The sequence below is a fragment of the Camelina sativa genome, chromosome 5 (genome assembly GCF_030686135.1).
Source record: "Camelina sativa cultivar CO46 ecotype springtype chromosome 5, ASM3068613v1".
Classification (NCBI taxonomy): domain Eukaryota; kingdom Viridiplantae; phylum Streptophyta; class Magnoliopsida; order Brassicales; family Brassicaceae; genus Camelina; species Camelina sativa.
This window is the reverse complement of record NC_141884.1, coordinates 3,397,870-3,419,917: the sequence shown is the minus strand read 5'-3', so window position 1 is coordinate 3,419,917 and position 22,048 is coordinate 3,397,870. Positions and strand designations below refer to the sequence as shown.

General features: G+C 36.1%; 7 protein-coding genes across 9 annotated transcripts; 4 read left to right on the top strand and 3 right to left on the bottom strand.

Moving 5' to 3' along the window:
- Positions 1-2,083: 2,083 nt before the first annotated feature.
- On the bottom strand, positions 2,084-3,589 carry LOC104785243 (putative calcium-binding protein CML35). Its single transcript, XM_010510419.3, has one exon. The coding sequence runs from the start codon at positions 2,885-2,887 to the stop codon at positions 2,213-2,215; it is 675 nt and encodes a 224-aa protein (XP_010508721.1). The 5' UTR covers positions 2,888-3,589; the 3' UTR covers positions 2,084-2,212.
- A 1,203-nt stretch (positions 3,590-4,792) lies between these two features.
- On the bottom strand, positions 4,793-5,252 carry LOC104785242 (EMBRYO SURROUNDING FACTOR 1-like protein 4). The gene is made up of 2 exons (XM_019245526.2): positions 5,189-5,252; positions 4,793-5,079 (listed from the first exon to the last, which is right to left on the bottom strand). Exons 1-2 carry the CDS (start codon positions 5,250-5,252, stop codon positions 4,919-4,921), a joined length of 225 nt encoding a protein of 74 aa, XP_019101071.1. The 3' UTR covers positions 4,793-4,918.
- A 1,830-nt stretch (positions 5,253-7,082) lies between these two features.
- Positions 7,083-8,462, bottom strand: LOC104785241 (uncharacterized). The gene is made up of 3 exons (XM_010510418.3): positions 8,023-8,462; positions 7,647-7,872; positions 7,083-7,223 (listed from the first exon to the last, which is right to left on the bottom strand). Exons 1-3 carry the CDS (start codon positions 8,066-8,068, stop codon positions 7,178-7,180), a joined length of 318 nt encoding a protein of 105 aa, XP_010508720.1. The 5' UTR covers positions 8,069-8,462; the 3' UTR covers positions 7,083-7,177.
- Positions 8,463-10,082: 1,620 nt separating this feature from the next.
- On the top strand, positions 10,083-11,209 carry LOC104785239 (protein EARLY RESPONSIVE TO DEHYDRATION 15). Its single transcript, XM_010510417.2, has 3 exons — positions 10,083-10,174; positions 10,410-10,770; positions 10,848-11,209. The coding sequence occupies exons 2-3, from the start codon at positions 10,431-10,433 to the stop codon at positions 10,997-10,999; spliced, it is 492 nt and encodes a 163-aa protein (XP_010508719.1). The 5' UTR covers positions 10,083-10,174; positions 10,410-10,430; the 3' UTR covers positions 11,000-11,209.
- A 467-nt stretch (positions 11,210-11,676) lies between these two features.
- On the top strand, positions 11,677-15,671 carry LOC104785238 (uncharacterized). 3 transcript variants are annotated; one of them, XM_087513074.1, is made up of 13 exons: positions 11,677-11,900; positions 11,998-12,099; positions 12,252-12,344; positions 12,437-12,534; positions 12,691-12,742; positions 13,006-13,098; positions 13,475-13,585; positions 13,704-13,986; positions 14,168-14,589; positions 14,666-14,775; positions 14,867-14,925; positions 15,016-15,203; positions 15,285-15,671. In XM_087513074.1, the coding sequence occupies exons 2-13, from the start codon at positions 12,019-12,021 to the stop codon at positions 15,471-15,473; spliced, it is 1,779 nt and encodes a 592-aa protein (XP_087369200.1). In that variant the 5' UTR covers positions 11,677-11,900; positions 11,998-12,018; the 3' UTR covers positions 15,474-15,671. The 3 variants fall into 3 exon arrangements, with proteins under 3 accessions (XP_087369200.1, XP_010508718.1, XP_087369201.1); XM_010510416.2 differs by having other exon boundaries at positions 11,778-11,900; positions 12,247-12,344; XM_087513075.1 differs by having other exon boundaries at positions 11,786-11,900; positions 12,247-12,344; positions 13,006-13,176.
- Positions 15,672-15,952: 281 nt separating this feature from the next.
- On the top strand, positions 15,953-18,555 carry LOC104788828 (glycosyltransferase-like At2g41451). Its single transcript, XM_010514608.2, has 10 exons — positions 15,953-16,323; positions 16,429-16,578; positions 16,692-16,744; positions 16,964-17,072; positions 17,164-17,298; positions 17,394-17,438; positions 17,532-17,719; positions 17,816-17,957; positions 18,049-18,183; positions 18,278-18,555. The coding sequence occupies exons 1-10, from the start codon at positions 16,012-16,014 to the stop codon at positions 18,491-18,493; spliced, it is 1,485 nt and encodes a 494-aa protein (XP_010512910.2). The 5' UTR covers positions 15,953-16,011; the 3' UTR covers positions 18,494-18,555.
- A 62-nt stretch (positions 18,556-18,617) lies between these two features.
- Positions 18,618-21,760, top strand: LOC104785237 (DNA-(apurinic or apyrimidinic site) endonuclease, chloroplastic). Its single transcript, XM_010510415.3, has 12 exons — positions 18,618-18,821; positions 18,941-19,130; positions 19,227-19,321; positions 19,451-19,530; positions 19,767-20,003; positions 20,100-20,395; positions 20,498-20,608; positions 20,708-20,851; positions 20,945-20,992; positions 21,070-21,150; positions 21,239-21,398; positions 21,474-21,760. The coding sequence occupies exons 1-12, from the start codon at positions 18,769-18,771 to the stop codon at positions 21,593-21,595; spliced, it is 1,617 nt and encodes a 538-aa protein (XP_010508717.1). The 5' UTR covers positions 18,618-18,768; the 3' UTR covers positions 21,596-21,760.
- The last annotated feature ends 288 nt before the right edge of the window (positions 21,761-22,048 follow it).

The following is a 22,048-nucleotide window of genomic DNA, read 5'->3' as shown; positions in this document are numbered from 1 at the left end:
GATCTAATCTTTCCCTGAGCCACACACACATACCGCACGCGGCATTTGTCCTATTCTCTCTTTACCGCACGCGTAAACTACACAACAATCAAAATAGTTTCCAAATTCCAACTCTAGTACAAAATTACACTAACTTATGTTTCTACACATCTCTTTTTTACAACACAATTATACTTTACTATGGTTGGTATGATTTGGGAGTTTTAGTGAGGATTTGTAAATACTATTCCAATTTTTACTGTTCTTACTTTTTATCCCAGTTGTTTTTGTTTGATAACCAACTAGGCAACAACATTGAAAGGAACATGCCTATCATCATTCTGGATGATGTTTCGTGGCTATTTCTATCCAACAAAATGCCAAAACACGTTCACACCTCTCAGAACTTGGAAGATATTACAAGCAGCCAAGTATACAATAATACAAATGTGTGTATTTTATATATGCGTGAGCAGACGAGGAAGCATCCCAAGAACTTTCAAAATTTGTAGCTATATGAAAAAGTCATATATAAATGTCGATAGATCCAAAAACACCACTATTATTGAGAAGTGCAAAACCAAAATCTAAAATACCATATCATTCTTGTTTGAAACATTTAAAACTGAAATAAGAATATTCAAAATTGAAACATTTTACCGAGAGTTAATCTCGTTGAGTCATTTCCATGTCATGAAGTAACACATTCGCTGACTAAATAAAGAGAGCCATGTGGAGTTGTACCCTATTCTAATCAACAGAAATCTCATAAAAAACTTAATAATAGAAATTAAAGTATTATTGAACTATACTTTCATATTATTTCTGTCGTCCCTAACATTAAAGAATTCATAGAAAGCATTTATACCTCCTCCGGCAGAGAGTTTGATTCTTTAAGCACAATCATGTTTCTACGCGTTGCTTCTTATAAATTTAAATGCATTGATAAAGTCCATTTACTAACTAACTAATTAAAAATTCTTGTGGTGGTTCGAACATTCTACACGTATGTGTGTGGTTACGATTCGAGAGAGACTCGGCTTTTATTGTTGGTTGGACCTTGTGGTGCATGTATCTTTTTCCGTTTACTTCCAATTTAGAATTCGGCGGATTCTATTAGGATTTAGAGTAAAATAATTTGCTTGTAAAAGGTAAAAATATATTCGCATATTTACCAAAAGAAAAAGAAGAAGAAACATTGAAGATGGGGAGGAGGGTCCATACTCTCCTCCATACACTCTAGACCACGAGTCGAGAGTGGAGTACAGTTGGTTGGCGCACTTGCTCTTGACAAATGTTGTGGACATAGTCCCTCCAAAATTTAATTACCATTATTCTTTTTCCTTTATACACCAATCAAACATCGTTAGAAAGTGTGAAACGTTTTCGGTAGTTAATACATGAAAAAAGATTGTTGACCAAAAATATTTCTGTAATTAGAATTTAGAACGTCGACCAAAACATGTATGATGTATATAGTCAATAGTCATAACAGTTTACATCAAATGTGTGATAACATTATGAATAAAACTCTTAAAAGAATATTATCTTCTATTCTTTTTTTTTTTTTTCCCAAGAATATTATCTTCTATGGAGCATATTGAAATTTTCTAAAGTGAGACGATTGATTGGTCCTAGACTCCTAGCTTTCAATTTTAAAGCAATTCGAACTATAACCCCAAGAATCACTCTGAATCCTTAATCATCTCAATCTCAAGAAGAACAATAATATTAGATTGAGATGATAAAACGATTAGTCAAAAAAAAAAAGTAATTAAGAAAGAGATAATGCATGCTTAATAATTGGAGATAGAGAGAGCTGATTGGTATATTTAGCCTTGATCTAGTCTTTCTCCTTCTCATCTACTTATTTTTAGCCACCTCAAACGCATCATCAAGTTATTAGTAGTAGATAATTACTTACTAGTCTTTTCACCTAAAGTCATATCTTTCAACAAACGGATGAGTGAAACTAGAAACATTTGTTCACATTAGAGAGACGTCTGGTTTAAATTAATTGTATTAAACCAAGGGTGAACGATTTAAGTGTTTGCTTAATTGCCGTTACGAAATTAATTAATTTAATAATATCCCCACCGCAAAATAGAGATTAAATAAATATATTTCTTTATGTTTATATGAAAAAAAGAGAACAAAAATAAAAAGAGCAATATATAGTGATGTCACCATCATCAATCAAACAAAATGATACTAATGATAATGATGATGATGATCAGATCATTTCATCGCTGGAGCTGCTTTGAAGCTCCATCATGCGGCAAAAGTCTTCAAAGCAAACAAAACCGTCGCCGTTTCTATCAACGGTCGCTATCATACGCACACACTCATCTAACGTGCACCGTTCGTCACCGATCACACCAAAGACTCTATGCAACTCCTCCGCCGATATTTTCCCGTTACGATCCGCGTCAAAGTACTCGAACACCTCTCTCAGCTCCTCCGTCTCAACAGATCCTTGTCCTGACGTACCAGCTACACGGCTAGCAAGGTCTTCAAGGCTGATACAACCACCATCGTCGTTATCTCCGTCGACTTCTTTAAGCATCAAACTTACCTCTTCTTGACTCGGCGGTTCAGGGCTTAACCTGCTAAGAAGCGCAGCGAGATCTCCTCTAGAAACAACACCGTCATCGTCACGGTCGATGAGTTTAAACGCTTGGACAAGCTCAGTGTAAAAATCTCCGGAGCTTTGAGGAGGGAGAACACTTATGGGAGTAGCGGTTGGACCTGCAGGTTTGATGAGGTTTCCGTAAGAACCATCTGAGGAAGAGGAAGAAGCATTTGAGCTGAAGGAAGAAGGATCTTCAGATCTGGAGACTGAAGCTTTTGATTTGGAACGGAAGAGACGTTTTGGGCTGATACGGCTGAGGCTAGCGGCGAGCTTCATTATCAAAGAAGAGAGATATAGAGAAAGAGAGATGAGTTTTGATTCTTGTTGGTTTGAGAGGAAAGAACGAGGAAGGAAGGGTATTAAATGGGAAGAGAAAGAGAGTAGCCATTGCAGCTTCCACGAAGCTTCCTTAGGAGAGAGTAGTGGTTTCGTGTTTTTTTTTTTTTTCCTTTTTTTTTTTTTTGATACTTCCTATATATACTCTCAACACTATCATGAATCATTCTTTATTTATTTATTTTTTATTTGATTTTTTCTTTTATTAGTTTGATTACATTTATTTACTACTATAATGAGTCCGATTCATCTGCCGTTTTTTAAAATAGTTTCAACGTATCTGTTGGGTAGGAAACAAATAGTATTACCTAATTTAATTATTTTGTTTAAAGTTTATTTTTCTCCTAAACATAGTTGGAGTAAAAGAAACAAAAAATGTTAATTGTCTGATTACTATGTTTTGGTGTTTTGTTGGATTCGATTTACAATTTATGGGTTCTGACATCGTCACAGGTATGCAGGTGCAGTGGTCGTCTAGTCATCCTCCCTCAAGAACCTAATTTTCTTTTTTAACTTTAGATTAATAGGTGCGTAATTATGAGGATGTTTTTGGGGTATTTTATTACTATGATTTAATTTTGTACTTGGCGTAAAGTTTGGTTCATGTCTCTTTTTCGTGACACGCGAAAGCATAAATCAGTAAGAAAATTGTGGTCTTTTTTGTTTTTTTTGGTAGTCAATCAATATTTTGTTCCTTCCAAAAAAGCCAATATTGTATTGTGTAAATTTCTCAACATTTGCATGAGTTCTTTTTTGGTGGGTTAACCTCGGCGTGGCCAAACACGTTGTGTGTTCCTTTTTTCCGTTATAAAGGATTTTTTATGAAACCAAAAGTATCGACAGCATTAGCAACAACAATATTAATTCAACTTTTTCGGCTATAAAAAATCGAGGGAAAATATCTACAGAACGAACGTAAGACGCACTACTTGGTTTGGTACGGCCGTGACCGCCTTTCTTCTTAAAAAAATAATTTGTGTGTCGAGAAATGATAACAAAATTTGATCGAACCGACTAGTTTATAACTTTATCTCTTGACATTTCGAAGATATTATAAAATTGCACTAGATTGATGATACGAGGCAAATTAAGAAAGTCTTTCTATTTTAGTTGCCTTCTCAGTATTTGAAGAAACTTTTATAAGGTTAATATATATATATATATATATATATATATATATATATTGGAATTAGAGCCGCCCCAAGTAGTAGTACGTCCTATGAATTATGTATGAATCTCCCTCTACTTGAAATCTCTCTAGTGTAGCATTTTTGCAAGCTACGTACTCCGATCCCTCGTCCAAAGACAAACTCTTAACAATCAAAGCTTCTAACTAAATAGCAACTCTTGTCCCCTTGGAAAATCAAAGTGATTGCTTAATGGATGTTGCAGTTTTGGATCCTGCTTCCATCTCCGAGAACATGACGTATATTTAGTGATTCGGGTTCATCAAGCATTAGAAGAGTTAACAACAACAAAAACATTTTTGATTTGTACGTATATCATTTTTGTGCGGGGACCATGCTAATCTACTCCAAAGAGATGCATATGGTTAAGTGGTTGAAAGAATCATCATGTGATTGACGACTAGAGTTCGAATCTTCATACTACGATTTCAATCATTGTAGGCCACTAGAAGTCTTAAATGGCAAGAGTGCCCTTCTTGTCGGTTGTCACAACTCACAAGTCTAAATGCTGAGACTCCCGGCCAGATTATGAAAAAAAAAGAAAAAAAAAAACATCAATACGAATCTTATTGTATATTACTTGTAAACGAAGTATCCGTACATATATAGTAACGATTACAAGATCTTTAAACCTCAAGATCGGGTCATGTGACTTGGGTCCAGTAGTATGTGTAATATGGAATACTCTTATTCTCATCGTTAAACAGATGCGAACACAAATGACAATAGATGTATATCTAAAAATGGAACATGTAGATGTAGATGAGTACTATATCAAAGGGTTTTAGCTTTGAGATTGACAATAAGTGGTGCAGTAATCTTTTTCAGCCCAACAAAGAGCTGGCGTTTTGGGGCAGCAATAACAGCCGCCTTCGAAAACATTGTTGCAGTCGCCAAGGAAGCATGCAGACATATCCACTTTGTTTGATCTTCCTATCCTCGCACCTACACATTTAAGTTGAAACACACATATATCAACTCAACTTTGACGGCTCCAAACCAAAGAGATATTTAGTGAACATTACATATGAGCTAGACAACTAATTATACATACATTGATGTAGAGCCAATAGAGAAAACAATAGTATGCAGACGAGAGATGCATGTGATGATTTCATGGTTTGAATATCTTAAAAGGATATGATGTTGTGTTATTTTAGTTATCTTACTGAGTCGTTGTTAAAAATCCAAAGCGCAAGCTTATATATATATAGGGAGGAAATAGAGAAGCTTAAATTAGGTAATACAGTATTTAAAGATAATATATACATATATATTTTTCTGCGGTCACAATCTTTGAGCTTTCCAAATATTTCGGTTTGTTTCTGAGGGCTGATCGTAGAAATTATGAAATTTCTTCTTAATCTCTAGTTTAAACATTTTGACATTTTGCAAACTAGAGATCAAGCTTTGTCAACAGAACACCTCTTACTTCAAGCATTTAACAAAACTACTCTTTTGTTCCCTGAAAAATCAATAAATGATTGCTTCATGGATATATATTGCAGTTCAAATTTCTTAAACCTCAAGAAGGGCACTGCGGTGAGACTTGGGACCAAGTTTTGTAACTAAAGGGTCGTCTTATTCTCGTTGCCAAACAGATGCAAAAACAAATGACATGCACCGAAAGGCCAAAACACTAATAAAACAGAGCACATTATTAGTGGTCATAAATACAACTTCATTACCACCCTCACCCTCTGCGTCGTTCCTAAATCTCAATATGCCAGGAATCATCAACTGTTTTTGTTGTAAATTGGAGACATATAAAAGTTCATATTTAAATAAGGAAATTTATGAAAATTCGAGTGAACTGATATGGAAACAAGAAAAATTAGAAACCATCGTTGCTTTATTCTTCTAGTTGTTTCTAGATGCGTGATTAATGTCAAAGGCGCAGATTAAAGACTTTTCAAACCCTAACCAATCTAGACTTTTTCATCAAGCAAAACTCGTAAAGCCCAAGAAACTTCAAAGTCCCAAAATCACTCTGAACCCCTTATTCCACATTCTATATATATAACGAAATAAAAGGAATACGAACCACACGAAAAATACTTTTATACACACATTCACAAAGTTGTTGAGTTTCGTTCGATTTGATTTACAATGTCGGGCCTTCTTCAGTTCAATTTTTTCCCAACCGATTTCTATTATCCGAGGCCAAGTCGAGTAGAATGTGTCGACAAGACTAAACCTTGTGTTCAATCAATGTCGACAAACGGATTTAAGAAAGAGAATGCGATTGTAGTCGGGGGAAAGAACCAAAGCTGTTTGATTCTTTATGTCAACGGCGAAACAAAACGGTATGGGTCGTCGCCTGATGATGCATCTACGTTTCTTGAGTCTTCTTCTCGTCATTATGACTTCACCAATTCGGCTTTTTTAATTCATGGGTCATGACTGTGATGGATGTCATGACTGTTTGGGATTTTTTAAATAGATTATTGCGATTGTTATGTTTATGTTTGTACTAGTTGCAATAACTTATCATACTAATATCTTCATTCCCCTTGATGACAATTGCTATATCATTTTCATACTAATCTTTATTCTCCCGGATTAAAACCATCACCTAACAGCAATAATGGAACCAAACCAACCCATGTGGCCATGTGGATCCGAAGACTGTACACATTCAGTGAAAGTTCCACGCGAAACGATTCTATTTCTTTCAATGATATATGGACGAACCTATAATCATTGAGATATGAATTATGAACATAGAGAGAGATTTTTTTCATTCTAAAAGCAATTAAACTATGGCATAGAATAGTGTGTCTCCCCACCAATTTACATTCCCATTGTAAAAAAAAAACCAAAAAAAGAACAAACTAAGCCAGAACGTCAAAGAGACGAATAGTTAATGTGATGAACCGAAGAACATAAAACATAAACGAAAGAGAATCATCAGAGAGATCCAAATTTTTTTTTTAAATGCCCACAAATCAATTAAAAGGTTTTTTTTTTGTTTAACCAAAAAAAAACCCTCTTACAATCAAATCCCGAAGAAAGCTTTTAATAATGTAGAGAGACTCCACAATCAGAAGCAAACATCCAAGAGACAGCAACAGCACAGTGCAGCCATACTGCAAACACAAAAGTAACAAAACATTGTTCACATCTCAGTTTCAATAGAACACAAAACAAACAAAACCTTGAACAAGTAAGATTCGCAAAACCAAAACAAGAGGAAGCAAAATCACAAATCTAGTTTGCTTTTTAAACATACAATGTAGTAGTAGTAGTAGTAACCAGTACATGCAAAATCACAAAACCAACATCAGATTCACACTCTTCTTAAGTAAAAAAAACAAGAAGCAAAGACATAATAAGCAGACGCACACAAAAAAAAAGTCAAGATACAGAGAGAGGAATATTCTAGCTGGTAGCACATGCACATATAGTCTTAAGAATCTGTAATGAAATATTCAGATAAGGGAATAAAGTCAAAATTATACTAATAAAAATCAGAGTGTGAGAGTGAGCGTTAGAGTGAGTGTTAGACTAACCATCCTTCAAGAAAGCCAGGACTGTTGTTCTGTTGTTGGTGATGCTGTGGTGGAGGAGGGTACTGTGGAGCGTACGGTGGAGGATAGCCTTGCTGAGGAGGGTAGCCTTGTTGAGGAGGATATCCCTGAGGAGGATAGCCTTGCTGAGGAGGATATCCTTGCTGAGGAGGATATCCTTGTGGTGGATAAGCATCTTTTGGTGCTGGATATCCCTCTGGTGGATAACCTAATAATAACAATTCAGATCCCAAACACACACACATAAATTCAGCATAATCAACAAACAGATCTAATGATAAAAATTAACAATTCTATTCAATTACTGATTAATACGAAACCGGAATTAGAGAAAAGATAATTGAGAAAGAGGAGGGACCTTGGGGAGGAGGAACACCAACGGGAGGTTGATTGTACTGGCTCATTGTTCTTCTTCTTGATCTCCTCTTTTCTTCGAAATATATGAAAAAAGTCGTAGAAGAGGAAGAAGGAGATCACACGAACCCTAGAGAGAGAGAGAGAGAGATCCAAAAGTGTGAGTCGGAAGAAAAGTTTAATAGAGAGAGCGATAGACGAGGAAAAAGGAAAAGGAGGAGAGTGTTTTAAGTAAAACGCGTTTTTTAATTTTGGCAGTTATTATTATTATTTTTTCTTGTTTTTATCCATAACTTTAGCGTTCAATACGATGATGAAAACGAATCAACAAGATTCACGCGGTTTCTCAACTGTTGCTTTTTCATTGGTTGTTTAATTGTTCGTTCTTCTAGTGTGTTGTGTTGTGTTGTGTCTTAAAAAAAAAATGAAAATCTAGTGATGCCTGAAGTTGTCAGTATATTTTACTTTTGATTTATACTATTAAGAAGAAAATCAATATCTTATTGACTCTTTGACTTTAAATATTACTTAACTTGTTAAGATATGTTTTTTTTGTAACATGGTAATTGAATGCATACGAATACCAAAATACTAATTGAAATTAGTTTTTCTTCTCTTGTTGATCACAAGTTCACAACCATTCAAGCTCAACTCATAATAGAATAGAAGATAAGCCATCTAAATTATTCTTTCACATTTTTATACAAAGGTCCTTATTGTATCCAGTGTTTACACAATCGTATCCCTCAAATTCTTAATTAGCTATTAAAAGTTACTAATCAAAGATGTCACCTTATTGAAATAAACTTGAGATCAAGATCAAAACCAATAATGCACTTTTAGTTAGTCTCTTTAACTAGCTTACTCACACTTGATGTCCTACAAATTATGTCATGTTCACACATTACTTAAGACGATGGCATATGCTATAATATACTTTTGGTAACACGATACACCATTAATCTCATTTATTGCCCCAATGAGATAGTCTAGCAAGAAGATGAAACACAAGATGCTAAAAAGCACAAGCTGAGAACTACTATAAGAATACTGAACGAGCGTTAAATAGTGTATTATGTGGGATTCTATCTGCAATTTAGCAAATGCTAAAAAAAACTTCAATGTGAGTTCAATTTCGAAAACGATGGTACAATATTGCAATGACTAAAAGAGGGATAACTTTCTCTAAATCAGATCACCACACAGATCTAGCATGGAAAAAAAAAAGATAACATAATCATATAATCTCCTACTCTTGTTAACTTACAGAAAGTATACAAACTATCATATTGGTCTAATCCAAGGATGATCTTAAATTCATATCAAACTCCTCATTAAACCAGTTATATACAAGTTGAATGATTGATATTGCACGAAACCAGTTACAGTGACACACACTTGACAAAATATGGCAGACCCCACAATCATCAGATCAAGCCAAAGCCCGAAAATAACATCACTATTGAATATTCCTAGTCATCCTTAATCAATAGTCTCCTCTGAGATATTTTCCTCTTCTAAATCGATCACAAGACTAACTTGGAAATTTAATTATCGACCGAGTTAAACAGAGATCACCTCGAATCAAACAACTACAATATGTAACCAAACAATCTCTTAAACAATTCCTACCGTATTTTAGTAAGAGTAGTGTGATGTCTGCTCAGTAACTAAAAAACAAATCATGAGTGTGTTAGGCCCATTACGTAGATAATGGGCTTATATATTGGATTAGGTTCTTCCTAGACTTCTCTACCTTATCCTCTTCCGACCGAATTTATTAAAGATATTTTATTAAAAAAGAATAAAAACAATTTTAACTTTTAGTGTGAGTAAGCCAACAGGATTGGAACGCTAGCAAAAGAAAGTCAAAAAAAGCCAACAGTAACGCGTCAACACGTGGACGGCAGATTTAACTCAAAACCATGTTAGCTATGGGTCCAGACCTACCCACTTGTCTCTCATCTTTTTAATCATGCCCACGACTTTCCGAACCTCAGCTTCGTCACCGAACCTCACTTTATATATTAACTACTCCTTCCTCCCTCATCTTCTCGCAACGTAGGTTCTAGTCTCATTCATCCTAATCCATTTCGCTTTCTTCAACAAACAAAAAAAAAAAAAAATCAACTTGCAGATATTTTCTCAGCCCCAAGGTAAAAAAAGATCATCTCCTTCTTCTTCTCGATTTTGATAGATGAATCAAGTGATTTGTATCTTCAAGTTTTAGATCTTTGTCATGATCGTGTTGATCTATCTGAGTTTGACTAGTTTTGAACATATGTGATGATGATCAGTAATTTGATTTTATCTTTTAGATCTCAACTGAGCTATCGGAATATATACAGATCTATTGATTTCACTGTGTAATCTCTGTTATTGTGTGTGTAGATCTAAGAGTGTTTTTAAGAAATGGCGATGGTATCAGGAAGACGATCTACTCTAAACCCGGACGCACCTCTTTTTGTTCCGGCAGCTGTACGTCAAGTGGAAGATTTCTCACCGGAGTGGTGGCAATTGGTGACGACTTCGACTTGGTACCATGACTATTGGATCAGTCAGCATCAAGGTGCAGATGGTTTCTATGACAACGGTGAGAATGAGAATGGTGGTGGAGGTCATCAGGTCGATGTAGCTGATCTTCTCCCAGAGTCATTTGATTTTGATGACATGGAAGATTTCTTCGACACTGCTGAGTTTGATCAAGGTTTCGATGGTCAAATGTTGTACCAAGCACAGCCTTCTGAATTTGGTAAGTTTGGTTTTGATTCTTCTCAATATGCAAAAAGCAAATCCAAGCCTAATTGTGTTGTTCTATCTATGTATCAGGGTTAGGAAAGAATGGTGAGATGATAAGGAAATCAACTGGGAACAGGAGTCCTAGATCGTACGTAGAACCGGCTAAGTATGCGGAGAAGCCAGCCAAATGGGGAAACCAGAGGGTTGCTGCTGCTCCCAGAAACATCCATCAGCCTCGCTAGAGGGTTTTGGGTTTGTTGTTAAAACTAGTCAGAGCAGTTTGGGTCTGTGTATCTTATCTTAGTCACCACCAATGTACCCTTTGTAATTTTCTGTAACTTCTGTACCTTTATGATGTTCATTCTCAACTTGTTGTTATCACAAAAATGTAAAAACATAAAAAAAACAAATGTAAACTTTCAAGAGATATGAGAAACTAGTGTTCATTTCCATTAATGTTTCACCAAAGTCTTCTGATTCAACTGTCTAAAAAGAGACAAAAGTACATTTCTATGATATAGAAGAGTTTAGGAGTTGGTTATACTGAATCCGTGATGGCTAAAGAGGCAGTTGCATCAATCAATGTTGCTTTGGCTTTAAGACCAGGAGAAACCAATCCAAAACTGAGATGTAGAAGCTTTTCACTTGCCAACTACTGAAATGTTCAGTTCTCTACCAACTCTGGTTTACTGATATAACAAGCAAAGACGCATTAATTCTTGGAACATACTTCACCAAGTGAAAGCACTTGTTGTCAACCTCTGTTTCCAAATATAGTAGCTCTTTCCTGATCTTTACCATATGTGTTCAATGTCATTGTCAACCACACCAACCTGAGATACCCATCAACAGAACTCATGAACACATTTTTGAATTGTTAACCGGATTTAGTAAAATTTCCCCAAAAGAACGAGACTTTGACATTAGTATACTATAAACTCGAAAGCGTTCCAAAACACTGAACTATTAATTACGTAAATGCCCTTTGAGTAAATGTATTTATTACATTCGACGTTTCGTTTCGTTTCGTTTTAGTATTTTTCATTTTTCTGCAAAGTAAAAAATTTCGAAATCCCGCTCGAAATTTTACTATGGCGCCGAAGAGGAGAGCATCGCCGCTGCATTCTTCTCTCTACCCTATCGGTAAGAACAATCACAAAGCCCTCGATTTTTTTATTATTAATTCCCCCGATACTCAATCAAATGAAGCGTCGTGTGTTTTTATTTTGATTTCTCAAAGGTGATTACGAGGTCGCAGTGGATGGTAAGAGTTTCACCTGTGAATCAGGAACCAAAAGCATTGAAATCAAATTCCCCAGAAACAACAGAGTTAAAATCTCAGGTTCGTGTCCTAGGATTTGATTATTGAATTCATTTTCATCTGTTAATCTTAGACGGCTTCTATAGCCAAAAAAAAAATGTGTAGCAAATGCTAAAGTTCTCTCTTTTATCTGCTGCTTTTAAGTAGTTTATTTTGTTTTATGTGCAGAGAAGGATACAATGGTTTCTGCGGATCCGAAAGAACACATGTTTCTTCTTCTTAATCCTCGGGATGAAGATGAGTTTTTTACCAAATCTCATCTTCAGGTAAGTTGGTTTCTGACCAAAATCACTTGACAGTTGATTTGATTTCTTATGAGAAATAAAGGCATTAACTTTAGTAACTTAAACTCTTTCAGGAAGTGTTGATGTTATATAGCCAAGAGTTACCTGACATGAGATACGCTTCAAACACTGGGAAACAATCTGCGTTTCTTGAGAGATGTGTCTCTAAAGGGTATATAAATCTTCTTCTTTACCATAAGTTCATAACCTTTCTTTACTTGTTTCAAGTTGGACTTTTGTTGAGAGTTGTTTTGGCTATTTTTCACTAAAATCATTGGGAATGGAACACATTTTCTAAGCTCTATTTGCACATTTCACTCTCTTGCAGAAAGTATTGTTCATTGGTTTTGAAGTCCACGCTTGGTGGAGTCTCAGATGAGGTAATTAAGAACCTTTAGTTATTTTCTCTAGTAAGTTCTTGTTCAAAAGCAGCTTAGGCCCTAGATGAATTTTGATGATATCATTGATATGTATACACTATGAAATTTTCACAATTTTGTTAAAGATTTGAAATTTTTATGCACTTAGGAGTTTACTGTTTTGTTCCGACAGGCAGAATCTGTTTGATTTAATCTACCAATGCATTTTAGATTATCTGCTTTACTGCATCTGAGTTGTATTATTTGGCGTGTGCTTTTTGTAGATCTTGGCTGCAATCACCTATCAAATAGTCCCTGCTGATACACAGTATGCTGAGATACCTCTTGCTGCTGTAACATACACACACCAGAAAAAGGTTCGTTTTGCTCTGACTCTTTGACACTTACTGTTGTAAGTCGCCATTTAAACAGTAACATACACACACCAGAAAAAGGTTCGTTTTGCTCTGACTCTTTGACACTTACTGTTGTAAGTCGCCATTTAAACTTCTGCATTTCCTATTGGCAACAGTTTGAGAAATTGTAATATCTCTTATTGAGCAATGCTTTACCTAAGGTCTTATGCTTAATAGTAAATGTCTAGATCTTGCATACCTGGATTAAGTGTTTTATAGTATTTTACACCTTTTTTTCTCTTCTTTATGAAACTGGTTTTACACTTTTACTAAAGATAGCTTGCTAGGAATCTCATCAAGAAAAGATGTAGATTGGTTTTAATTACTGCATTTTCAGGGTTTTGGTAAACTCATCTATGAAGAATTAATGAAGAGACTCCAGAATGTTGGCATCCGAACTATATACTGTTGGGCAGACAACGAATCTGAAGGATTCTGGCTTAAACAGGTGACTATAATTATCACTATGTTTATTATTCTCGGAGTTTATCTTATAGTTTGTTGGATGCAAACTATATACCATCTTCTGATGTTCGGTTTCTTGTAACTCTTTGCGAATTGTGCAGGGATACATAAAATTAGCAGAGGTAGACCACAAAGGAAAAGCAAAGAGATTGCACATTAAGTCTAATATTCGAAAAGCCTTGTGTTTTCCTGGCGGTTCAACTCTCATGCTTTCTCATTTGAAAAAGGAATCTTCTCTTAATCCTGCCAACCTTGAGATTCCCTCTTCATGGAAATATCAGTCTGAGGGATCTCCACAGTCAGCAAGAAATAATGGCACAAGTCCTGTGGCTGGAGATTCAGTTAAACTTGGAGAGAGCTTTGGTGAAAGCGTATATCTTGACTGTAAGCTTTTCAACTATTTTCTATGATTAAGACCCTTTATTTTGTTTCAATTGTTTTCACCAAATAGCCTAAGAGAATGTGGCTACAAACAGATGAAGTAACTCACGCACGTTCCTTTTGTGTAATACCATACTGTGAAGCATTTGAATTTTGTTAAATTTTCTGTTATAATCTGCCATAGGTCTCTCTGGTATCAGAAGTCCAATAGACTCGGCCACAGGAAAGGAATACAACAACGTGAGTTCTGATCAAGCTACCACAGCTGATAGTGAGACCAAATGTTCCACACCGGGGTTGAAGAGATCTTGGGAAGCTTCACTGTCTTCTCTGCAATCCAAAAGGATTAGGGCAAACCAGAATAATGACTCTGAGATAGCAAAACTCGATTTGACTCTCAGCTCTGCAAAGCAATCAAAAGACGGTGCCTCCTCCAAAGTGGATATAACTAAAGATCCTCTGCCCCCCACAATTTGCATAAGAAACAATGTTGAACAATGTAGAGCGACGACTGGAGTAGACATGGAAGCTCATCGAAATGGACAAGACTATAGAATCTTGCTGATGGACATTTGTGATGAAAACAAGAGAGCTTGGTTAACAGAGGTATATTACTTCTATTTCATGTGTTCCTAAGATGTGTGTTCTATTCACCTTATGTTGTCTTCTGAATTCTGTGCAGGTTATAAGAAAACTTGGTGGTGTTGTGACCTTGGATGGTACAATGAGCACACATATTGTCACCGGAAAAGTCAGGAAAACTCTAAATTTCTGCACTGCTCTTTGCTCTGGGTTAGTCTCAAATTTACTGACATCATATTAGTGAATTTATGCGTAAAACATAGGAGTAACGCGGTTTATGGTCCATCATACTTGCTTGCAGGGCTTGGATAGTATCACCAAGTTGGTTGAAAGAAAGTTTCCGAAGAGGAAGATTTGCTAGTAAGATGAGACAAACATTTTTTGAATAATCTACTCTGATGGGTACTTACTAAGGAATTCTAATGCTGACACTATGTTTTTGTTTAATAGATGAAGCTTCACACATACTGCGAGACGAAGAGTACCAGTTAAAATATGATACTGATCTAAAAAGCACAGTTCTTAGAGCAAAAGCTAGACCAAACTCGTTGCTTAAAGGATATGACATATGCGTTGGACCCAACATTGAGTTACCTATCAAAACTTCATCTGCTATCATCAAATCTGCTGGTGGAAATGTAAGTAATAGCTTTACCTCTTCTTTCAAGTGTAACACATTTGAATCGAAAACATTGTAATTTATTTGGGGAAATCTGCAGGTGATAAGTGGGGTGAAAAAGGTAAAGGAGACATCAAAAACGATATACATAGGATGCGAAGAAGACACAGTGGGGGCATTATTTGCAGCAAAGAAAGGAATTTGGACATTCAGCAGCGAATGGTTAATGAACTGTGTCATGAAGCAACAACTTGAGCTTCAAGTTCCTCAGTTTGTTGAGTCCTTATGATTGATTTGAACTAGAAACCTCTATGATCTTTTTTAGCTTGGAAAAATTCCACTTTATCTTTTATTTTTGGGTTTTATTATGGAAATGGTAGAGACATTGTAAGAACTTGAATGGGATAGGCTAAGAAGCTCAAGTCGCCCATCTATTTATGTATAAAAATAAAACTGTGTTACATATTTAAAACGAAGGTTGTTCAAAGTTGTCTGGCGTTACCAAGGATTAATTTACTTCTTCAGTTTGTAGACTAAACCTTAAATGCCATTAACACAAGTCAAAAGTCCAAAATTAGATTGCCAAATCTCTCGAACTCCCCATTTAAGTACTTAGCAAAAATAAAAGTTTCTTCTTAATCCAAGAAGTGTTTAATTATTTAATAAGCGCGAAGATTGAAGAAATTACAAGAATGGCCCAACTGATAAAGATAAAAAACGGCTCCTTTAAATTCAAAACTCCTCCTTTCAGGTTCAGGTTCAGAATAAGATCGTCGTCTCCCTCAAAGATCACAACACCTCTCTCTCTGCTCCAACCTTCACATCACATGGCGGATCTCTACTCCTCTAAACCACCATCGTCTTCTTCCTCACGTCTTTTCTTACTCATCACCTTTCTTCCTCTTTCCTTGGCCTGCTTCGCCTTCCTCCTCCAATGGCGAGGCGGAATCAACGATTCAGTTACGCAATGGTTTGAAGATAACTACAAATTCCCAGGTATGTCCACCACCGTCTTCGAGAAACGAACCTTTACCTCTGATTCGAGCTGCGTTTCTCTTCTGGGTCAGAGCCGTACACAGTCGTTTCCTTATCTACGAGATTGGAAGCTTCCTCATCACAAGCCAGATCTTAAACCTAAGGTTTAGACCTCTTAAATCCTAATGTGATGGGTTTTGATAAATGTTAAGACTTTATTCATTTGATGATGAAAAAATCGGATTTTTATTGGTTGAGGTTGTGTGTAGATATGTATAACGACGAGTACTTCAGCTGGATTAGAGCAGACGCTTCCATGGATATTTTATCACAAGGTCATTGGAGTTTCAACCTTTTATCTCTTCGTTGAAGGCACTGCTGCTTCCCCAAATGTGTCTCGAGTTTTGGAGACCATCCCTGTGAGTTTATTTTCGAGTTTTGTTTTGTTACAGTTGATCTCTGTTTTATGAATTCTGATTTTGTCTTTTATGTTTTTCTTCTAATTCCTAGTGACATTATTATTTGTTTGCAGGGTGTAAATGTTATATACAGGACAAGAGAACTAGAAGAAGAGCAAGCTAAAAGGTATTTAATTCTTGTGTTTTGTCTGTCCTTAAGTTATGGATATAGAAGAAGGAACCACCTTTGTTCATATAGACAGAGCCTAGACATATTGGTGACTGATTGGTGTGCTCGTGTTTTGCTTCTTTTCATATTGACATATCAAAAGTGAAATGGTTGTTGTAGAGGTGTTATTTCATATCATTAATTTGAATTTCCATCATATTTTTGTTGGTTTTACAGCCGGATTTGGAATGAGACTTGGTTAGCCAAGTTTTTCTACAAACCATGTAATTACGAGTTATTCGTGAAACAAAACTTGAATATGGAAATGGGAATCACTATGGCAAGGGTACTTGTTACGTTTGACATATTTAGTCAGTCAGTCACTAGAAAAAATAATAGACTATATAGCCAACTTTTTCACATTCTTGGTATATTAGGATGCTGGTATGGAGTGGATACTGCATCTTGACACTGATGAGCTTGTACATCCTTCTGGAGCCCGTGAATATTCCTTGAGAAATTTGCTCCGAGATGTCCCTGCAGAGGTGGATGAAGTTCTCTTTGCAAATTACGTGAGTCAGAAAAGTCTTTCAAGACATTGGAATTGAGGTTTTTTTATATATCTTCGGTTTGATGATGTGGATAATCGCAAATGTTCTTGTTTCAGGAGAGCAGCGTTGAGCGAGATGATATCAAAGAACCTTTCACTGAGGTACACAGCATTATCATATAGAGCTTCCTATATATCTTGAGATGATGCTCCTATGAGTTTTAACAGATCCCAAAGTGTTTGTTTAACTTGTAGGTATCAATGTTCAAGAAGAATTTTAAACATCTTCCCAGAGATGTTTACTATGGAAACTATAAAAAGGCAACTCGTGGCAATCCAAACTATTTTCTAACATATGCAAATGGGAAATCTGCTACTCGGATTCAAGATCATCTTCGTCCCAATGGTGCTCATCGATGGAACAACTACATGAAGAATCCAAAGTATGTTCTTGTCCTCTCCTCACTTGGCTTAAACATAGACATCCCCTTCTCTTGCTTTAGTAATCTGACATTGATCCCGTCTTTGTTGTGTGACAGCGTCATGGAACTAGAAGAAGCTGCGATTTTGCATTACACTTACTCAAAATTTTCAGATCTTACTTCAAGACGTGATCGATGTGGCTGCAAACCAACAAAAGAAGATGTCAAGAGATGTTTCATGCTAGAGTTTGACAGATCTGTAAGCTTGGGATTTATTATTCTTTTAGTTACTTGTATAGTTCTTATTCATCACATCTTTGTATTTCTCCTTTTTTTTTTTCTATCTGCAGGCATTCATCATTGCTTCAACATCAACTTCAGAGGAAATGCTCCAATGGTACAGAGAAAGAGTTGTATGGACTGACGAGAATATGATACTAAAACTTCTTAGGAAGGGGATTCTGACTCGCATTTATACACCAATGGTCAGTTAGTTTTATAATACCAAATCCAAAAACATTACATGACCCTCTTGAGTTCTTTTGATCCAACAAAAAAGCTTTTCCAATCTTTTTACAGGTTATAATCCAAGAGCTAAAAGAAGCCGGTGTTTTCAGCTCAGTGGTAACTTCAGCTCACAACTCTTCAACCTCAAGCATTACTAAGAAATCATCATCTCAAGCAACTACAAGAAGACTGTTGGATTTTGATCTTGATGATGAATCTCAAACAGCCTCAGCGATACCACCGCAGTCATCTCCAAGCCTGGATACAATCCAAAATGTTCAATTTTGACGTTCTTGAAGATGTTTACAAATTTGATGTAGGATTTATTATACAAGAGATGCATTAGAGCAGAATTTGTGGATCACATTGGTCATTTATACATATATATACATTCTATGTAATAGTGACAAGCGTTTTATCAAAGAGTGAACAAAGAGAGTGGACGCGTGCATATACGCGCGCGCGAGTGAAATTGGGGAATCGCGTTTGTGAAAAGACGCTATTTTTTTGGCGGTTCTTTTCTCCCCCCTTCTCTCTCGGTTGGGCTGTGTGCCCTTAATTCGATGAACAAGGTTCTTCAGTTAGGTCTCCAGAGCTCCGTCGTTAATGTCGCCAAGTACGGTTCTGTCTAAATCTTTTAATTAATGTTCAAATTTCGGATTTTTTTTCTGGGTTGTTGTTTTATATTCTGAATTACTTGCTGTGGTGAAATTTCGTGATTGATGGTGATTCTAGGTTTCTGGTGGTGCCTCTTAGGTGTTTAAGAGCTGGTTCATATGTCGTTGGTGTTGGAGTAGGAACAGTAAGTTTCAACAAGAGGCTTATGTCAAATGCTACTACGGTTAAATCTATACCTTTCTCTATCAGCAACAACAACAGCAACAGAAAGGACCTCAAGATAGTTGCAGCAGTTACTGATCAGATGGTTGGTGCTAAGTTTGGGGGATTCGTTATTTAGCGAATCTGGAAATTATTTTAATAAGGTTTTCTTGTTTAATTGTTGGTTTTTTTTGATGCCTAGGGAAGTGATAGTGATAGAGATGAAATGGGAACTCTTCAAGGTGATAAAAAGGAAATTGAGGCGATGACGGTTCAAGAACTGAGAACCACATTGAGGCAAGTTTTTATATATTCTCTTTTCGTTTTTCTCTTCTTGCTGCTTCTTTATTGTTGTTGCTGTGGACATGCAAATTTTCTTAGTTCTTTGATGTGGAACGTTTGTGTTACAATGGTTTTCGAATACAGGAAACTTGGCCTACCTGTGAAAGGGCGCAAACAAGAACTTGTCTCAACGTTACGGCTTCACATGGACAGTAATTTACCGGGTATGTTACTGCAACATCAAGAACACACACGTTTCTGTTTCATGCTTGTTTGCATTCTAGTGGTCGTGTACGCTTGTTCCATTTGAACTAGAATGATAATTGATTAGTCCTCGAAACTGCTATAGCTTCTGATTATTTGGCAAATCCGTTAAGAATTTTGGTTTGGAGCTGTTTCTATTCTACATTTTCTCTCTTTAAGTAAGAAAACCAAGTCTTTGATAGTGTATCAATTTCAGGTGAGAGTTCTGGTTCAGAACAGAAGGAAACTACTACTTCCACCCGTTCAGAAAGTGTCACGATCAAAAGAAAGATCAGAAGCAGGGAAAAGCTTGCTGAAGATGATTGCATTAACTCTGAAGCTTATGGCATTGAAAACGGAGAGAAAAGAGTGAAACAGTCTACTGAGAAAACTTTGAAAGCTAAAGTTTCTTCTAAAGCTATCTCTAAAGAACAGAAATCATTGACTAAAACAGGTTTGTCACTTGTTAAACTAAACGAATTATATGTAATATATACCGGCATCTCTATAAGAGTATTTTATAACATTTTGTGTGCTTAAAATTTCGTAGGTAAGCAGCAATTTCTGTCAAAAGAGGAAGCATCATCAACTATCTCTAGTGAAGTTCTGAGTCAGAGTGAACCGTGGACTGTACTTGCTCATAAGAAGCCTCAGAAGGACTGGAAAGCTTATAACCCAAAGACAATGAGACCTCCCTCTCTACCAGAGGGAACCAAGCATGTGAAGGTTATGACTTGGAATGTTAATGGACTGAGAGCATTGTTGAAATTAGAGAGCTTCTCTGCTCTGCAGCTTGCCCAAAGAGAAAACTTTGATGTCTTGTGCTTGCAGGAGACTAAACTCCAGGTCATAATTTTAGGCCCTTCTTAAGTTGTTTCTGTTCTATATTTTAACCATTACCATGTTAGAAATATCTTGTACTGAAGATATCTATCAATGTTATGACAGATGAAGGATGTTGAGGATATTAAGAAAACTCTTATTGATGGCTATGATCATAGTTTCTGGTCCTGTAGCGTCTCAAAACTTGGTTACTCTGGAACTGCAATAATCTCACGGGTAACAGAAGAATGTGCTTATTTGTTAGTTAATGTCCATTTGATCTGATATGTTAAAATCACATTGTTTGTGTGTGTAATCAGTTTGGTCTTTTGACAGATAAAACCACTCTCAGTTAGATATGGTACCGATCTATCTGGATCAGATCATGACATGGAAGGACGCATTGTGACTGCTGAATTTGACTCATTCTACTTAATAAACACTTATGTCCCTAATTCCGGAGATGGCTTAAAAAGACTGGTACTCCTTACTGCTTTTTGTTTCTATTGTTGACAGATATGAGTTATTCAGTTTTCTTTGAATTTTAACGAATGGATCTTGTGGGTTTTCAAGTCATATAGGATCGAAGAATGGGATCGAACCCTCAGCAATTACATCAAAGTATGAAACTTTCTATTGGAATTTCTTTATTTTTTTGTACGTGTTACACAAGCTCAATGAACCTTTCGCATCTACAGGAGCTAGAGAAGTCTAAGCCTGTAATCTTGACGGGTGATCTAAATTGTGCTCATGAGGAAATAGACATCTTCAATCCTGCGGTAACTAACTTGAGTTCTTTTCTCTCTTCTTTCATTGAAGACCAATATATCTCGTTTTTCATGCTTTTCCACCAAATCTTTTATTAAGGGGAACAAAAGAAGTGCTGGTTTTACAATAGAAGAAAGGCAATCCTTTGGTGCAAACTTCTTAGACAAGGGCTTGGTAGATACCTTTAGAAAGCAACATCCTGGAGTAATCGGTTACACCTATTGGGGTTATCGCCATGGTGGCCGTAAAACAAACAAAGGTATTAAAGTTGTTTGGTACACATATTCAGATTCATATTTGTGGTTGTTAAACTGGTGAAATGGTGTGAAATCAGGATGGAGACTGGACTACTTCTTGGTGTCCGAATCAATCGCAGCAAATGTCCATGATTCTTACATCCTCCCTGATATTAATGGGAGTGATCATTGCCCCATAGGCCTAACTCTCAAGCTCTGATTTATCTAGAGTTACACCACTCCTAGTTTTTTTTTTGGGGCTAAAGTTGTAATGGCCTTTAAGGAGAGAATCACATGTTTTGCTTGACAGAGAACTATGGTCATGTTAATCAAGAATAATTTAAATATCAGTAAACAAACCCCAAACAATCAGAGTCTTGTCCAATTTGTTGGTATGGTTTTACTTTCATTGCCCTCACTGCATTTTGTGTTCACTTAATAGTTTACTTATGCATTTTGTGTTCACTGCATCAAGTAAACAACGATTTTATGTGACGAAATCACATTCTATAAAAAACATAAAACTAAAAGCTAAATACTTTTAGTAGAGGTCTAGAAGAACAAGGGAGTTTGATACAGAGCACTTATGTAGAGGTCTAGATAGATATGGATCGTTTGTATTAAGGATATGTTACTTTTTTGTCATTCTCGATCAATTTATAATAAATTGCAA

Bases quoted from the DNA above. Each gene is read 5' to 3' on its own strand.
- LOC104785239 (XM_010510417.2), top strand. From the start codon at position 10,431: ATGGCGATGGTATCAGGAAGACGATCTACTCTAAACCCGGACGCACCT. The intron at 10,771-10,847 runs GTAAGTTTGGTT...TCTATGTATCAG, and splicing joins AGCACAGCCTTCTGAATTTG to GGTTAGGAAAGAATGGTGAG.
- LOC104785243 (XM_010510419.3), bottom strand. From the start codon at position 2,887: ATGAAGCTCGCCGCTAGCCTCAGCCGTATCAGCCCAAAACGTCTCTTC.
- LOC104788828 (XM_010514608.2), top strand. From the start codon at position 16,012: ATGGCGGATCTCTACTCCTCTAAACCACCATCGTCTTCTTCCTCACGT. The intron at 16,579-16,691 runs GTGAGTTTATTT...ATTTGTTTGCAG, and splicing joins GAGTTTTGGAGACCATCCCT to GGTGTAAATGTTATATACAG. The intron at 17,720-17,815 runs GTATGTTCTTGT...GTTGTGTGACAG, and splicing joins AACTACATGAAGAATCCAAA to CGTCATGGAACTAGAAGAAG.
- LOC104785237 (XM_010510415.3), top strand. From the start codon at position 18,769: ATGAACAAGGTTCTTCAGTTAGGTCTCCAGAGCTCCGTCGTTAATGTC. The intron at 19,531-19,766 runs GTATGTTACTGC...TATCAATTTCAG, and splicing joins CATGGACAGTAATTTACCGG to GTGAGAGTTCTGGTTCAGAA. The intron at 20,396-20,497 runs GTCATAATTTTA...ATGTTATGACAG, and splicing joins TGCAGGAGACTAAACTCCAG to ATGAAGGATGTTGAGGATAT.
- LOC104785242 (XM_019245526.2), bottom strand. From the start codon at position 5,252: ATGAAATCATCACATGCATCTCTCGTCTGCATACTATTGTTTTCTCTA. The intron at 5,080-5,188 runs GTATGTATAATT...TTAAATGTGTAG, and splicing joins TCTATTGGCTCTACATCAAT to GTGCGAGGATAGGAAGATCA.
- LOC104785241 (XM_010510418.3), bottom strand. From the start codon at position 8,068: ATGAGCCAGTACAATCAACCTCCCGTTGGTGTTCCTCCTCCCCAAG. The intron at 7,873-8,022 runs GTCCCTCCTCTT...TGTTATTATTAG, and splicing joins TGGTGTTCCTCCTCCCCAAG to GTTATCCACCAGAGGGATAT. The intron at 7,224-7,646 runs GTTAGTCTAACA...TTGTGTTTGCAG, and splicing joins CCTGGCTTTCTTGAAGGATG to TATGGCTGCACTGTGCTGTT.
- LOC104785238 (XM_010510416.2), top strand. From the start codon at position 11,849: ATGGCGCCGAAGAGGAGAGCATCGCCGCTGCATTCTTCTCTCTACCCT. The intron at 12,743-13,005 runs GTAATTAAGAAC...TGCTTTTTGTAG, and splicing joins TTGGTGGAGTCTCAGATGAG to ATCTTGGCTGCAATCACCTA. The intron at 14,590-14,665 runs GTATATTACTTC...AATTCTGTGCAG, and splicing joins AGAGAGCTTGGTTAACAGAG to GTTATAAGAAAACTTGGTGG.